The sequence below is a fragment of the Hippopotamus amphibius genome, chromosome 5 (genome assembly GCF_030028045.1).
Source record: "Hippopotamus amphibius kiboko isolate mHipAmp2 chromosome 5, mHipAmp2.hap2, whole genome shotgun sequence".
In the NCBI taxonomy this organism is placed as follows: Eukaryota; Metazoa; Chordata; class Mammalia; order Artiodactyla; family Hippopotamidae; genus Hippopotamus; species Hippopotamus amphibius.
The window spans coordinates 136,685,069-136,702,181 of record NC_080190.1 but is presented as its reverse complement, the minus strand read 5'-3'; the positions used below and the strand labels follow the sequence as shown (position 1 = coordinate 136,702,181).

The 17,113-nt window shown below is 33.0% G+C and overlaps 1 protein-coding gene across 11 annotated transcripts in view; it reads right to left on the bottom strand.

The window, feature by feature from the left end:
* Positions 1-17,113, bottom strand: part of VPS13B (vacuolar protein sorting 13 homolog B) — a 773,631-nt gene that overhangs the window by 753,544 nt on the left and 2,974 nt on the right. For all 11 annotated transcript variants that reach the window (XM_057735654.1, XM_057735658.1, XM_057735653.1 and 8 more), the window contains one exon: positions 8,951-9,094. In XM_057735654.1, coding sequence (XP_057591637.1) covers positions 8,951-9,094 — 144 coding nt within the window. The remainder of the gene's footprint in view (positions 1-8,950; positions 9,095-17,113) is intronic.

The following is a 17,113-nucleotide window of genomic DNA, read 5'->3' as shown; positions in this document are numbered from 1 at the left end:
ATTTCACTCTTGCTATGAAGGGGACTTCAACTCTAGAGCTATTGTATGAGTGTGCTGCTTAACAAAAAAAAAAAAAAGGAAAAAACCTCAAGAGCCATAATGTTTACTATATCTGTTTAAATAAGAAACATTTGTTTATTTTGTAGTTGAAATCCCCTAACATCTATTCTATACTTGAGGGTCCATCCATACTCACACAGATACTTTAAATAATGGTTAAGAAAAGATCTAAATACTTTAGCTGTTATAAAACAATATATTCTTATCTATTAAGAAATTAAAATTTATATACAAAAACATGTTTTTTAGAGAACATACTTTTTAAGAGTTTAAAGTCTGTCTCATTCAAAAATAAGAAAAGAATAATAATATTTTGTTTCTTAAAGGTATATCCAATCTGTTATTGGCTTTTGTTTGATGCATGGGAAAATCCTCTGTTAATGTTAACTACTTAACAGGACCCTAAATAACATTTTCTCCCTTTTTTCTTGGCATTGCACTTGCACTGTAAATATTAGAAACATTTTACTTACAGTCAACAATGATAATTCCCATCTTCCCTATAAAACAAATGCAATTCAGAAGAAATAGTGGTTCTACTAAATAAATAACTGAAGTTGAGAATGAGCTCTAACTTGCAGGAAAGTTTATATTTAGACAAGTTGAAGCAAACATCAGTAAAACATGCCTGAGCTAAACAGTGGAACAATGCTGGAGATGTGAGCCTAGGCTTCAGGAAGAGTTCAACAACTAAGGAGTGCTGATCATCCTCAGTATCTCTGTGTATGCAGACGTACAAAATAACCATCAACACCAAACAAGATTCATTCCTTAAAATTATTCCATTTTTGGATAATGTGGGAAAATTTAATTCTTCACCAATAAGATGGCAAATCTGAATATTATAGTATTTATAATCATCTCAAACTAGAAAACCAAAAATTAAGATTTACTAGGACTACTAATAGATGACTACAAAACTTTGAAAGAATAGCTCAATTAAACTGGTGAGGGAAGAAGCCACATTACAGTGAGTTAATGAATAAGTGGATGTTGAATAACTTGAGACAGGAAAAGATTCTATTAGGTCTAGACATGAAAAAAAAAAAAAAAAAAAGGGCCTGAAAATAATAAAGTAGAATGAAGGTGGTAAAGGGTCAAAAAGAGCATCTGCTATATTCAGGATACTCCGCACAGCACAAAGCAGGAGATAAAAGTTGTTAACAGTTGGAAAAGAATCCTTGACTTCAGAATATTTATTATTTATAAAGGAATATTTTTAAAAGCAAACAAATACGCCTTAAGCTGTAAAATAATACTGTAACTAATTATTACTGGCACAAAGAATGCAAGAGCTTTATATTTACTGTTCATAATCACCACAAATATCCTATAAGATATCAGTTTCTCTTTAACAAATGAGAAAAAGTTTAAATTTTTTTTGACAAATAATATTAGAGAGTTTGTTAACAAAGTGTTTAAAGAGTTTATAAAAGGAAGCAATTACTTTAAGCTATTTATATTGCTCTAACATCTTTTTATCTGCTAACTGTTGGCCATCTTTCTCTCATTCCAGCTCTTGCTACTACTCTCTTTTGAAAACAAAGTAGACACAGCTGCTGTTAAAAAAGCCCAACCATAAGCAGATAAGCAGAAATAACCCCAAACGGTAAACCTAGAAATCAGAATTGTTAAGCAAAGAAAGAAGCAAAGACTTTTTCAAACAAACAAAAGCTGAAAGAATTTGTAGCAATATGAAATTCACCACAAAAATTACTTTTAAAAGTTCTTTAAGCCGAAGTAAAATGCCGCTGGATTAAAAACTGTGATGTACATAAAGGAATGAAGAGTGCCAGAAATAACTATGTGGGTAAATACAACAGGCACTTTTTGGTTTTTAATTTCTTAAAAAGTAATTAATTGTTCAAAGCAATCATAACTATGATGCTGATAAAGACAATGATGATGACGAAGATGTAGTCCTGGGGTCTGTAACACATACGTAAGAGTTATAGCAGCATTAGCACAAATAATGACGGGATAAAGCAAATCACACTGCTGTAAGTATACTAAAGAACAGTACGTACATTATCCACTAAGTGGTATGTTATTATTCGAAAGTAGCCAATGATGAATTAAGCATGCACATTATCAACCCTACAACAACCACTAATAAGAAAATGAAGAGGTATAGCGGAAAAGCCAATAATAAAGATAAAATGAAATGCTAAAATATACTCCACTAATCCAAAAAAAATGCACGAAAAAAGAAAAAAGGAAGAAAAATTAGATGGGACAAATAGTAAACAAAAAGACATTAGACTTACACCAAAACATACTGAAAATTACATAAAATACAAATAATTATAATCTGACTATATAAAACTAAGATCAGAGATTTCCCTGGTAGTGCAATGTTTAAGAATCTGCCTGCCAATGCAGGGGACACAGGTTCAACCCCTGGTCCAGGAAGATCCACATGCCGCAGAGCAACTAAGCCCATGCACCGCAACTACTGAGCCAGAGCTCTAGAGCCCGCGAGCCACAACTGCTGAGCCCAAGCACCGCAACTACAGAAGCCCTCGAACTCTAAGGCCCGAATGCTGCAACTAGTGAAGCCCGTGTGCCTAGAGCCCGGGCTCTGCAACAAGAGAAGCCACAAAATGAGAAGCCAACGCACCACAAAACGACGAGTAGCCCTAGTTCACCACAGCTAGAGAAAGCCCAGTCGCTGCCACAAAGGGGCCCCCCCAAAAAAAAAGAAAAAAGAAAACTAAGATCAGATATAGACTCAGTACAGTTTCAAAAGATAAGATACCCCAAGTTTCAGAAAGAAAATCAAGGCAAAAATGAACCAATTCAAGAAAAAAGAAAATTAGCTGCATTTATTCATCAAAAGTTAGAGAATCGTTGCATTTTACGGATTAAAAGGGAAGCTACAGAGCTTGTAACCACAGAATAAACAGTCTGTGTTCTTCATTATCTTTAAGGCCAGATAACACACTGGGGTGGCTTAATGCTAATGGGGAAAAACAATTCGCAACCACCGGTAAGTTGCAAAGTATCAAAACAGCTTTCTTTTTTTCCCCTCAGCATTCAGACATACAAATTATAGTGTCCACAGCTTTGAACACTATAATTAAGGTTTCACTGGCACTTCTATTACAGTCCCATATTTTCATTCATTCATAACATTCTTAGAAAGTCCTTCATGAAACTAAAAGTCTTCCTTTCTTATCTCAATCCCAATTTTTCTTCCTTCTAAAACAGAAGAGCTCTGAGAGAATAAAAACATCTCTTCTAGATGAAAAAAGAAAATAAAAGTCTTCCCAAGGATAAAAGAAATACAACAGAACCCCCCAAAAACATTCAAAATGGCAAACAAGAATTAAAACTTCCTTAATGTTTAAAAAAAATTATTAAACCAAAAATTCACCTTACGCCAAGTTAGGTTTCCACGTGGGACAATTTTTTTTTAAGAACTAGATCTTTATAACACATAGCTATTTTCCCAAACAGCTAACTAATAAAATTTCTCTTTCTACTACTTCTGATTAGGAGGCTTTAGACACAGGAAGATGTTCAAGAAACCATGATTTCTTCTGTTCCTGAATTTTTAAGGCACAGAATACAGTTTGAAACACATTTATCTTCATCTTCATTCATCTACAAGTTATTTGTGGATGTTCCTAGTTTTTGGTTTTTTATTTCCTTTTCAATAATGTTTTTAAATTACTCAAGTTATTTCAGCTCAAAAACAAACCTAAATCTAAAACAAAGCATTTTACCATCTGGTGGTTCTAAGACTACAGACAATATTTCCATGCTAAAATTAAAATCATAAGCTACTCATGATATAGCATTTTTTCCTTAAAACATTCAGGAGGAGAGAAAGGTTTTGTCCTCCCGTTAACCACTATATCCTCATATTTAGTGTACTACTATGGCACTCAAAAACAATTTGCTGAATGAACTTTTCAATGTTTCCTTCAAATAAAGGAAAATATACTAAAATGATAATTTTGTATGTGACTTACCCACAATGAATAATATCTTCTTCATATATTAATCTTCGGTGAGATTTAATTACTAATTATGTTAATATATGATGAGCTTTACAGACAAATCTTTAACCTCTAAAAACAACCTAAGTTAACAACACAACAATCCATCCCATTCATCCTAAACCAAAATTTCAGAAGTCATGCTAGAACTTCCTCTCTACATTTTCCTCCAGAATCTGTCCCCAGCTCTAGTACACCCACAGCCAATGACTTAGTTTCATCTAGGCCCCATCACCTTTTTTCCTAGAATATGGCGAAGTGAACTTAACTAATTATCTGAAATCACCTCCTCCAATCTATTCCTCAACTTTAAAAAGCCTGTCAACTTCCTAAATCAGAAATTCAATCAAGTTGCTTACTAGCTTAAAATAATTCAATGGCTTCCTACTTTCAACTCTAGACCACGGTCCCCAATTTTTTTGATTTCAGGACATTTCACTTTTAAAAATTACTGAGAGTGCCAATGACCTTTTGTATATGTGGGTTACATCTACCCACACTTACTATAGGAGAAATAAAAAAGGAGAAAAAAGTTTAAATATATGCTTTTAAAAAATAAGAAATCCGTCATGTTAACAGAATTATAAACAAATTATAAAATTTAAAGTTTTGTGTTTTATGGAAAAAATAGCTATGTTTTCCAAAACAAAAAGAAAACTGGTAAAAAGAATGAAATTATTTTACATTTTTAAAAAATCTGACCTACGGACTTTCCCTGGTGACACAGTGGTTAAGAATCTGCCTGCCAATGCAGAGGACACCAGTTTGAGCCCTGATCCAGGAAGATCCCAAATGCCACAGAGCAACTAAGCCCGTGCACCACAACTAGGGAGCCTGCACTCTAGAGGCCGCACGCAACTACTGAAGCCCGCACTCCTAGAGCCTGTGCTCTGCAACAAGAGAAGCCACTGTAATGACAAGCCCACTGCACCACAATGCAGAGCAGCCCCCTCTCCCCACAACTAGAGAAAGCCCATGCACAGCAAGAGACACAACATAGCCAATAAATTAATTAAAAATAAATAAATGCATATAACATTAACAAAAATCTTAGTTTTTTATCTCAAGTTTTGAATGCTATTTTAAAGTTTTCATTTAAGTTCAAAAGATTTTTCTAAAGTTTTTGTTTTTCTAATGAATACCAAGTATTACTTCTATAAACAGCCTTGCAAATGGTTACATTTATCAGGTCAAAAGATTTTGCAACCATCAACAAATGAATGGGTAAAGAAGATGTGGCATATATATACAATGGAATATTACTCAGCTATAAAAAGGAATGAGATGGAGCCATATGTAATGAGGTGGATAGACCTAGAGCCTGTCATACAGAGTGAAGTAAGTCAGAAAGAGAAAGACAAATATTGTATGCTAACTCATATATACGGAATCTAAAAATGGTAATGATGAACTCAGTGACAAGACAAGAACAAGGACGCAGATGCAGAGAATGGACTAGAGAACTCGAGGTTTGGGGGGGCGGGGGGTGAAGGGGAAGCTGAGACGAAGTGAGAGAGTAGCATAGACATATATACTACCAACTGTAAAACAGATGGCCAGTGGGAAGTTGCTGTATAACAAAGGGAGATCAACTCGAGGATGGATGATGCCTTAGAGGACTGGGACGGGGAGGGTGGGGGGGAGTCGAGGGAGGGAGGGAATACGGGGATATGTGTATAAAAACAGATCATTGAACTTGGTGTACCCCAAAAAAGTATAATAAATAAATAAATACAATGGAAAAAAAAAAAAAAGATTTTGCAAGTTTACTTTCTAGGTGGCACAAAGACCAGAATAAATAAGCACTCTAAAAATAAATTTGCTACTCTCTTTAGATTGAGGAAGCTTTTTGCAAGACTTATTATTAACACAAAGACCAGAGAAAGCATACACAATCAAAGAATAAAAGAACTATGTAGCAAGTCGCCCAATTTTACAAATGAGGCCCACAGAGGATAAACAAGAATATGCAAAAGGAGATGAGCACATAGTTAAATGTAACTTACTGATAAGGTTGTTTTTGTTTTGTTTTGTTTTTTATAAAATTGTCTGTTTATTTTTTTAATAAATTAATTTATTTATTTACTGGCTGCGTTGGTTCTTCACTGCTGCGAGTGAGCTTTCTCTAGCTGTGGAGAGCGGAGGCTACTCTTTCTTGTGGTGTGTGGGCTTCTCATTGTGGTGGCTTCTCTTGTTCCCGAGCACAGGCATCATTAGTTGTGGCACATGGCTCAAAAGTTGTGGCTCATGGGCTCTAGAGCCCAGGCTCAGCAGTTGTGGGGCTTAGTTCCTCTGTGGCATGTGGGATCTTCCCGGAGCAGGGATCGAACCCATGTCCCCTGCACTGGCAGGTGGATTCATAACCACTTCGCCACCAGGGAAGCCCACTGGTAAGGTTTTCATTCTTGAGTTGAGTGCTGGGTCCACAAGTATTTATTAGACTAGACTAGAGTGAACAAAACTAGCTAAATAAACAAGTCAGGCCTGGACCATTAGTGATGACTGTCATGAATCAAATTCTGTGTCTCGAGTCCAAAAAAGAAAAACAACAACAACAACAAAACAGTTCAAATCTGCAAGATCGAAAGATGTCTCTCAGAGTAAGCAGCAAATAGTTAATATTTTCTAAATGAAATACCAATATATTAAACTACTTCAGAGTGAACATCAAGGTGACTTTATGTTACCTAACACAACAACTTGGTCACCTTCACATCAAAAAAGTCTCCATAATTAAAAATGATCACAAAGACACGTTAAGGCAGTATATTACAACTATTATCACAAGAGTCACAATTATTATAAATCTCTCTTTCTCAGTACCTTTTGCGGAGATTATATAAATATCTTGCAATGCTTTACAGTGTATTGACAAGTTACAAAAAAAAGTCAACAAATGTTAGAATTTAATTGAACTTCACAAACTACATGCCTTCTTTGCAAGAAATTTAGCAATACTGTTTTTTTATAATGTTTTCTTAATAAACCTCAGATTTCTAACTTTTAAGTTTTATTTTATTAAATTATCATACATTAATAGTATTATTTTTAACATATTCATATCTATAACTCTAAAAGGCCCCTACATTTAACCTACCATCCCACACTAATTTTATTTAGAAAATAAGTCTTTTCATTATGCGTCTATAATAATTTGAAATAATATAAATCAAATATGGGTTTACTCAATTTTACTAGTACAGATATAGTTTTTTAACTTATTTCCTATTATACTAATCAAAGCTTAAAATAGGAAAATAAACTATTTTAAAATATGTTCCATCTATAATGTTTTTACTAAAAAATTAATTCCAATCACTAGCATAAACTCAAGTACAACTCTCCAGGGGTGTACAATGGTGAATAATTTGTCCAAATGTCAACTGCAATTTTCAAAAATTCCTTCTACCTCAAAATTTTAAACATCTGTAAAAAATACTTGTTTTGAGAGTGGTTTACACTCATGACACTTGACCTTATGCTGTACACACCACAAAATTCAAGTCTCAAATACCATACAAGCAGGAAATCTGATCATTCCTGCAGTAGCCATCTGCATGGTCCAATATCAGATATTAGTCCTAGGTTACACTAACTCATGTGTTAGAAATCTTTTTCTGCAGCCTCTATAATTAGTTGTAATTTGCCTCTTTTAAAATGTGTTTCTTATGGGACATCTGGCCTTGAAACTTCCACCTTCCCATTGAAAAAATACTTAGTGTCTGGATTTTTTTTTTTTTCACTTAATATGGAGCACTGCATGGGTGGTATAACCAAGTCCAGACTTCTCAAAAAACAAAATTAAATTCCAAGAACAGATGATGATTAAGAACCACTTAAGTAGTACCAAATACAAATGTAAAATAAAACTTTGTTGCACATAACTATCTACAGATTCCTAAATCAATCTCACAGATATTTAAAGTTCCCAAAATATATTTTAATGAGAGTATAGCACTGGTCTACTCACTTCCAGGAACTGAATTAGTTACGTTAAATTGGACAATAAAGGTTTGGAATTAGAGATTTTACACAAAGAAAAAATTTTGAGCCCAATGGGTTCTTATGACACACAAAGTATCCTGCAAATAGGAAATGATTTTAAAAATTTATAAATAATCTTTACTCATTTCACAGAGATTGAAATTTAATAATATTCACCAATTCATTTGGTTCTAGAAAGCCTTCCTTAAAACTGAAAATTAAATATGGGCTAAGGAAAAAGTAACAAAAATGAAACACAGAGACACTGCTTTTATACAGGATGAAAGTGGAAAAATTCATCACAACATGCTGCTGTCCAGACCTGTTTGCTTCCTAGATTAGAAAATTTTTGGTAGAAACTCCTTAAAATCAGTATTACACCTTAACAAAAAACACTGAAAAGAAATGTAACATGATTCAAAGAAGAAATAAGTCAGAAAAAAATCACTTTCTGATGACAAAACTTCAAAAGACACAATTAAATTAGGTATGAAAGTAAATACAGTACATTTTCATCTTCTCAAAGCATTACTTGAAAAAATTTCACCTCATTTAGAAATGTCATATAAATAAATAAATATTATACAGGTAGGTCCTTTGCAAAAATTCAAAAATCTTTACCTAAAAATTGGACACAATCAAGTCCCATATCTAGTAGATAAAGGTAATTAAGGCTAATTAAAATCAGTATGAAAATAACCATTAAGATGTTTTATCCAAATTTAAGAAAACCCTTTTGCAATTAATTATGTTACTTTAATAAGTATGTAAAAAAAAGTTAAGTATATAAGCTAAGATTTGTTTATGTAAAAGCTGACATATCCCAAAAGTTAAAGAAATATCAAATACTAATAACTATTAAAATTGGTTAATGTAAACAATGAGGTTCAATAATTTCTTACCTGTATCCCATCTTTAAGTTTCAAAATGCATTCCATTGTATTGATGGTAATTACCACTGGTTCTGAACCCAGTTTTGTCCATGGTACATGGATCCTCAGTTCGTGAATGTGTCCACTTAAAAAAGTGAATGGTAATTTCAACTCCTTAAAACACAAAATATTAAATAAAATTTAGTAAATGCTTAATTTTTTTTCATTCTAATATCCAAAATGCTTTCTGAAAAGAGAAACAAAATTTCCAACACAAAAATATTTTGGGAATTACTGTTCATCAAAAAGCAGCATCAGATAACTTGTTAAACTACAGTTAATAATGACCTATAAAAACTTATTGTGCAAGTTACATTTAATAAGCTACTTAACCTGTCTAGGCCTCTATTTCTTATTTTGCTAAATGGAAACAATAACAGAATAGGACTGTAAGGCAAGTTGAAAAAGGGGAACAGAATTAAAGATAGGAGAATGACCTGACAAAATAAAAACTGACCAACTTTGAAAAAAAAATTTATTGCACTTTCCCTAATTAAAGATTGTACCTGGATACTATTTGGTCATAAAGTTTAAATGTTTTCTGACTGGTTTCTATTATTATTAAAAAGAAGGCTAGAAATGAAAACATAAATGTTACCACAATCACTTTAAATTAAATTGTTTCACCATCAGATAAAATTTGTTACAAGCCAACGAAAGAAAAAAAAATAAATTGTATTTGGATTCTATTTCAATCACATTATTATAATTCTATTTGTGAAGGTTAAGATAAATATTAAACTATTCATTGATCCAAGAATTCACCCAAGAAGGTTCGTAAACAGAGTAAGTAAAAACATGGATCATATTTGTAAACTCCTTGAACTTTGAAAGCATTAACCAGTACATGTATATGTCCCATGCCAAAAAGTAGAAGACTCATTGGTTCAAAAGTTTAAACAACCTCTAGCCAATCACTGGCTGATAATTCAATTAGAGTGACCCAGGGGAAATCCCTAGAAAGCCAAGCCTAAAATCAAAACGAACTAGGGGAGAAAAAAAAAAAAAACTGAGCACAGTCATCAGAGGCCACACACTGCAGGCAAAACAGACACCACAAATTTATCCTAGGCAAGTCACTAAACAAACAAATAAACCAACAACAACAAATATCCTCAGAGGGAAGAAATCAGAATGCAGAGTTGCTACAACATGTTATCCAAAATGTCCAGTTTTCAACTAAAAAGTGTGAAACATGAAAAGCATACAAAGTAGTCATAGAAACTATCTCTGAGGGACTTCCCTTGGTAGTCTTGTGGGTAAAACTCTGCATTCCCAATGCAAAGGGCCCAGGTTCAATCCCTGGTCAGGGAACTAGATCCCACATGCATGCCGCAATGAAGGAGACCACATGCTGCAACCAAGACCCAGCAAAGTCAAAATAAATACAATTTTTAAAATAAATAAATAAATAAATCCTCTTCTTACCTATCAAAAAAAAAACCTCTCTCTTAGGATGTTCAAATGTAGGACTTAGTACACAAGGACTTCAGAACATCTATTATAAATAGAAATAAATAAAGAAATAAAGGAAGCTATATTTAAATAATTAAAGGAATATATGACACCAATGAGTCAACGAATAGAAAATACCAAGAATTAGATAGAAATCACAAAATGGAACCAAATAGAAATTTCTGACTTGAAAAGTACAATAAATGAAATTAAAAATTCACTGAAAGAGATCAACATCAGATTTGAGCTTCAGAAGAAAGAATCAGAAATCCACATACACACATATCAAAGCAAAAATTTTGAAAGCTCGGGACAAAAAGAAAATCTTGAAAGTAGAAAGAGAAAAACAACTTGTCACAAACAAGAAAACTCTTAGTAGATTAAAAGCTAACTTCTCATTACAAACAATAAGGGCAAGAAGGCAGTGAGATGGCATTTAAATAACAAAAGAAAATCATCATCAACCAAAAATCCTATATCCAGCAAAATTATCCTTCAAAAATGAAGGCGAAATAACAGCATACCCAAATAAACAAAGTAACGGCATACCCAAACAAACAAAGTCTCAGATAATTCTTTGTAACAGAATGCTAAAAGAAGTTCTTCAGGCCAAAAGTAAACAATACCAGATTGTAACTCAAAGCCACACAAAGAGGACTAATAAAAGTATTTATATAGATAATTATTAAAGAACAGTATAAATGTATTTTTCTTTTTTCTTCCAATTCAAAAAGCAATCATAAAAAAGTTATAACATTGATATATTAGGTTTATAACATAGAAATGCAATATATGTGACAATAATACCACAAAGGAAGAAGAAGAAATGAAGCTATAGTGGAGAAAGTTTCTGTATTTTAATGGAATAAAGTTAGCATTACTCTCAAATAGACTGTGATAGATTAGATGCATATTGTAATCCTCTAAGCAACCACTAAGAAAATAACTCAGATATAAATTAAAAATCAAAGGAATTAAAATGCAATACTAAAAAATAGCTTCTTAATATTAAAGAAGGTAGCAATGGATTATGAGAGAAACAAAAAAGACATGAAACACTTAGAAAATAACAGAAATCCAACCATATGAATAAAAACATAATAAGAATGGATTAAATATTCCAATCAAAAGGCAAAGGTTATTTCCCTGTCCTTGCTATTGTAAACAGTGCTGCAATGAACACTGGGGTGCCTGTGTCTTTTTGAATTATGGTTTTCTCTAGGTATATGCCCAGTAGTGGGATTGCTGGGTCATATGGTAGCTCTATTTTTAGTTTTTTTAAGTATTCATGCTGTTCTCCATAGTGGCTGTATCAATTTACATTCCCACCAACAGCCTAAGAGGGTTCCCTTTTCTCCACACCTCTCCAGCAGTTGTTGTTTGTAGATTTTTTGATGATGGCCATTCTGACTGGTGTGAGGTGATACCTCACTGTAGTTTTAATCTGCATTTCTCAAATAATTAGTGATGTTGAGCATCTTTTCATGTGTTTATTGGCCATCTGTATGTCTTCTTTGGAGAAATGTCTAAGTCTTCTATCCATTTTTTGATAGGACTGTTTGTTTTTTTGATATTGAGCTGCATGAACTGTTTGTACATTTTGGAGATTAATCCTTTGTCAGTTGCTTCATTTGCAAATATTTTCTCCCATTCTGAGGGTTGTCTTTTCAGAGGAGTGGATAAAGGAGATGTGGTACATATATACAATAGAATATTACTCAGCCATAAAAAGGAACCAAACTTGGTCATTTGCAGAGACATGGATGGACCTAGAGACTGTCACAGAGAGTGAAGTTAAGTCAGAAAAAGAAAAATATCGTATATAAATGCATATATGTGAAATCTAGAAAGATGGTATAAATTAGCAGCCCACAACCTTTTTGGCACCAGGGACCAGTTCACAGAAGACCATTTTTCCATGAACGGGGGTGGGGTGGGGATGGTTCAGACAGTAATGCAAGCCATAGGGAGCGACGGGGAGCGATGAGGAGCAATGGGGAGTGGCAGATGAAGCTTTGCTCACTCGCCCACCACTCACTTCCTGCTGCGTGGCCTGGTTCCTAACAGGTCACTGACCGGAGCCAGTCCACAGCCTGGAGTCTGCGGACCTCTGGTATAGATGATCTTATTTGCAAAGCAGAAAGAGAGACACAAACATAGAGAACAAATGTATGGATACCAAGGGGGAAGGGGGGGTGTGGGATGAATTGGGAGATTGGGATTGACATAGATACACTATTGATACTATGTATAAAACAGATAACTAATGAGAACATACTGTATAGCATGTTCTGTGCTGACCTAAATGGGAAGGAAATCCAAAAAAAGGGGATATATACATACGTACAGCTGATTCACTTTGTTGTACAGCAGAAGGTAAAACATTGTAAAGCAACTGTATTCCAATAAAACTTAATTTAAACAAAAAAAAAGGCAAAGATTGTCAGACTGGGTTTTAAAAACTAGTAAGATCCAACTATACACTCTCCACAAGAGACATTCTTTAGATTTAAAACCACAATAAGTTAAAAACAAGAAAAAAAGTTTTCTTTCTTTTCATTTTAATGTATCATTTTTCTGTATAGATACAGATAACAGATTGGTGGTTGCCAGAGGCAATGGGGTGTGAAGTGAACAAAATGAGAAAAGGTGGTCAAAAGATACAAGTTTCCAGTACAGCATGGTGAGTACAGTTAATAATGTATTACATATTTGAAAGGTATACTAAGAATAAATCTTAAAAGTTCTCATCCCAAGAAAAAAAAATTTTAACTGTGTATGGTGACAGATGTTAACTGGGCTTACTCTGGTGATCACTTTGCAATATATACAAATATCAAATCATTACATTGTATACCTGAAACTAATATAACACTATATGTCTATTATACCATAATAAAAAAATTAGTAAACAAGACCCCAGGAAGTCATGTGATCAAGTTTCTTGCCTTGAATACATCAAATCACTATATCTTCTTGCTATTTAGAGAAGTGGTATAGTATTCTATTTTGGGCATACAGAGAATTTTAATTACTACAATCTTAATTTCCAGTAGTATTTCCCCTTGCTTTTCATGATTGTCCTCCAACACAAATAAGTAACAACTAAAAACAACGTATCCCAGTCATAGGTTGAAAATACAATTATGCAGATAAAATTTTAAAGAACTGTTGAAGCCAAATAACATGTCTATAAAACTTTCAAACAATATGGTACCAGGCTTGAAGAAACACAACACAAGGCAAAAGTGGTAAGATAGTTTAAAATGCAGTGTACTGAGAGGAAAAAGAAAAGAACATGTATCATGTAACCCGTAACCATAAGAGAGGTAGAGTAATTACACTATTAACAGACAAGACAGACTTTAAGGAAAAAAACTGTTACTAAAGATAATATGGGACACTTTATAATGATAGAAGGGTCAATTCAAGAAGAAAATATATACAAATAAACTTATTTACAAAACAGAAACAGACTCACAGATTTCAAAAACAAACCTATAGTTACCAAAGGGGAAACGTGGAGGGGAGGGATAAATTAGGAGTTTGGGATTAACATATACATACTACTATATATAAAATAGATAACCAACAAGGACCTACTGTTTAACTGTGTTCAATATTCTGTAATAACCTACAAGGGTAAAGAATCTGAAAAGGAATGAATATATGTGTATGTATAACTGAATCACTTTGCTGTACACCTGAAACTAACACAACATTACAAATCAACTATACTCCAATAAAATTTTTTTAAAAAAGAAAATATAAAACATACATGAGCACAGCAACAGAGCCCCAAAATACATAAATCAAAAACTGACAAAAACGATAAAAGAAATAATTCAACACTAATCATGGAGACTTTAATACCTCACTTATAATAATGAATAGAACAGACAGAAAATCAACAAAGATATAGAAGACCTGAAAAACACTATCAACCAATTTAGACCTGACATCTATAAACCATTCCATCCAACAACTGCAAAAATACACTGCTGTCTCAAGGAAAATCAGAAAACATTTGAACTGAATGAAAATTAAAACACAACATACCAAAATTTATAGGATGCAGCTAAAGAAATGTATAGCTGTAAATGGCTATAGTACAAAAGAAGAAATATCTCAAATCAATAACCTAGGCTTCTACTTGAAAACAGCATAAAAACAAACTAAACCAAACTAAACAAGCTAACCCAAACTGAACAAATCAAAACAAGGACCACAATACCAAAAAAAGGCAGGAAAGGAAGAGGGCATATGCAGTTAAACTACTGTAAGATTATTCAGGAAATGGTAAGAATGCTAATTTAAGGTAGATGCTAATAAGTCAAATATTCATTTTGTAATCTTTAGAGAGACAACTGAAATAATTTTTAAAAGAGTATAATTAAAGAGACTTTAAGACAAGAAGAATTACTAAAGTGAAAGAGGGACACATTTCAGGAATTTTTTTTTAAGTATATTCAACAAGATATCACAATATTGAATCTGTATGCACTTAACAATGTAACCTCAAGATATATAAAGTGAAGGTTGACAAAACTATAAAAGGGAAGTAGACAAATCCACAATCATAGTTGCAGATGTTAACCATTAACATACCTCTCTTAGTAATTGGCAGAACAAGCAGACAATGAAAATCCGTATGGATTTATAAGATTCGAAAAACTCTAATAACCAATTTGAAGCAACTGACATTTATGCAAGAATAAGGCAACAACTGTAGGATACATATTTATCATCAATTACACATGGAATATTTACAAAAATAAAAATTTATGACTATATACTGAGTCATAAATTATAATGGATCAAAATCATACAGAGAATGTGCTGACCACAGTGGAATTACATTAGAAATCAGTAACAGAAAGATAATTAACTACTCCCTAAATGTTTGGAAATTAAGCAACACACTTCCAAGTAACCCATGGATTAAAGAAGAAATCAAAACAGAATTTTAACTTTTTTAAACTGAATAATAATGAGAAGACAACATAAAAAATGTGTGTGATAAAGCTAAATAGATGGTTAAACAGAAATTTACAGCATTCAATGCATATATTAGAATACAAAAGGGGTGAAGAAAATCAATAACCTAAGCTTCCACCTCAAGAAGCTAGAGAAAACAACAGTAAATAAAATCCAAAAAAAAAAAACCAGGAAAAAAAATGATAAAAATACAAGCAGAAATACAATAGAAAAAAACAAATCAACAAAGTTGGTTCTTTGCTAATATTAACAAAGCCCTAGCAATACTGATAAAGAAAATACAAATTACAAATATCAGCAATGAAAAGAGGATATCATAACAGTTCCTTGATTTTTTTAAGGCAACTTTAAAACGAAAAACAAATGAAAAAAACCCAACTTTATGGCTTAAATACAACAACTTAGGGCAGAGTCAAGCAAACTTTTTCAGTAAGGAAAGAATAGTAAATATCTCAGGCTTTTGCAAGCCATGCAGACTCTGTTCCAGCCACTTAACCCTTTTTAGCTTGCAAAAGCAGCCACAGACAACATGTAAACAAATGAGAATAGCTGTGGTGCAATACAATTTTATTTACACAATTATGCCGAGACCATTGTTTGCTGATCCCTGAGTTTGAGGAAATGGAGAAATTCCTTGAAAAACATAACTAACCAAAACTAACAAAAGGAGAAATAGAAATCTAAATAGTCCTATATCTGTTAAACAAATTAAATCAGGAATTAAAAACTTTCCAACTAAGAAAACTCCTAACCAACATTACTTCATGATTAATTTTTCCTAACACTGAAAAAACTGGTAAGGGGCAGGGGTGGGATAAACTGGGAGACTGGGACTGACATATACACACTACTAAATGTAAAACAGATAACTAATAAGGGCCTACTGCATAGCACAAGGAACTCTACTCAATACTATGTAATGACCTATATGGGGTAAGTATCTAAAAAAAAGTTGATATATGTATATGTTAACTGATTCACTTTGCTGTACAGCAGAAACTAACATAAGGTTGTAAATCAACTATACTCCAATGAAAATTTTTAAAAAATAAAAATTTATATTTAAAAACTAATAAAGGTAAAAAGTTGGAGATTTCACACTTCCTGATTTCAAAACTTACTACAAACTTATGGTAATCAAAACAATGTGATACTGACATAAAGACAAACATACAGACCAATGGAGGGCCCAGAAATAAACCCTCATATCTATGACTAATTGATTTTCAAGAAGAGTGCCAAGATCATTCAATAGGGAAAGGACACTCTTCAACAAACTATATTGGGGAAACTGAATAACTATATGCAAAAACATATAAAGTTGTGGCCTTCCCTGGTGGTGCAGTGGTTAAGAATTCGCCTGCTAGCAATATAGAAAAGTGGTACAAATCAACTGGTTTGCAAGGCAGAAATAAAGACAGATTTAGAGAACAAACATATGGACACCAAGTGGGGAAAGCAGAGAAAGTTGGGGGGAAATGAATTGGGAAATTGGGATTGCCATATGTACATTACTAATAAGAAAAAGAATATCAAATTGTACACTTTAAATATATGCAGTTTATTGCATGTCAACTGCATCTCAATTAAAGTTCTTAAAAAAAAAAAAAAGAATTCACCTGCTAATGCAGGGAACACAGGTTCGATCCCTGCTCCAGTAAGATCCCAGATGCCACAGAG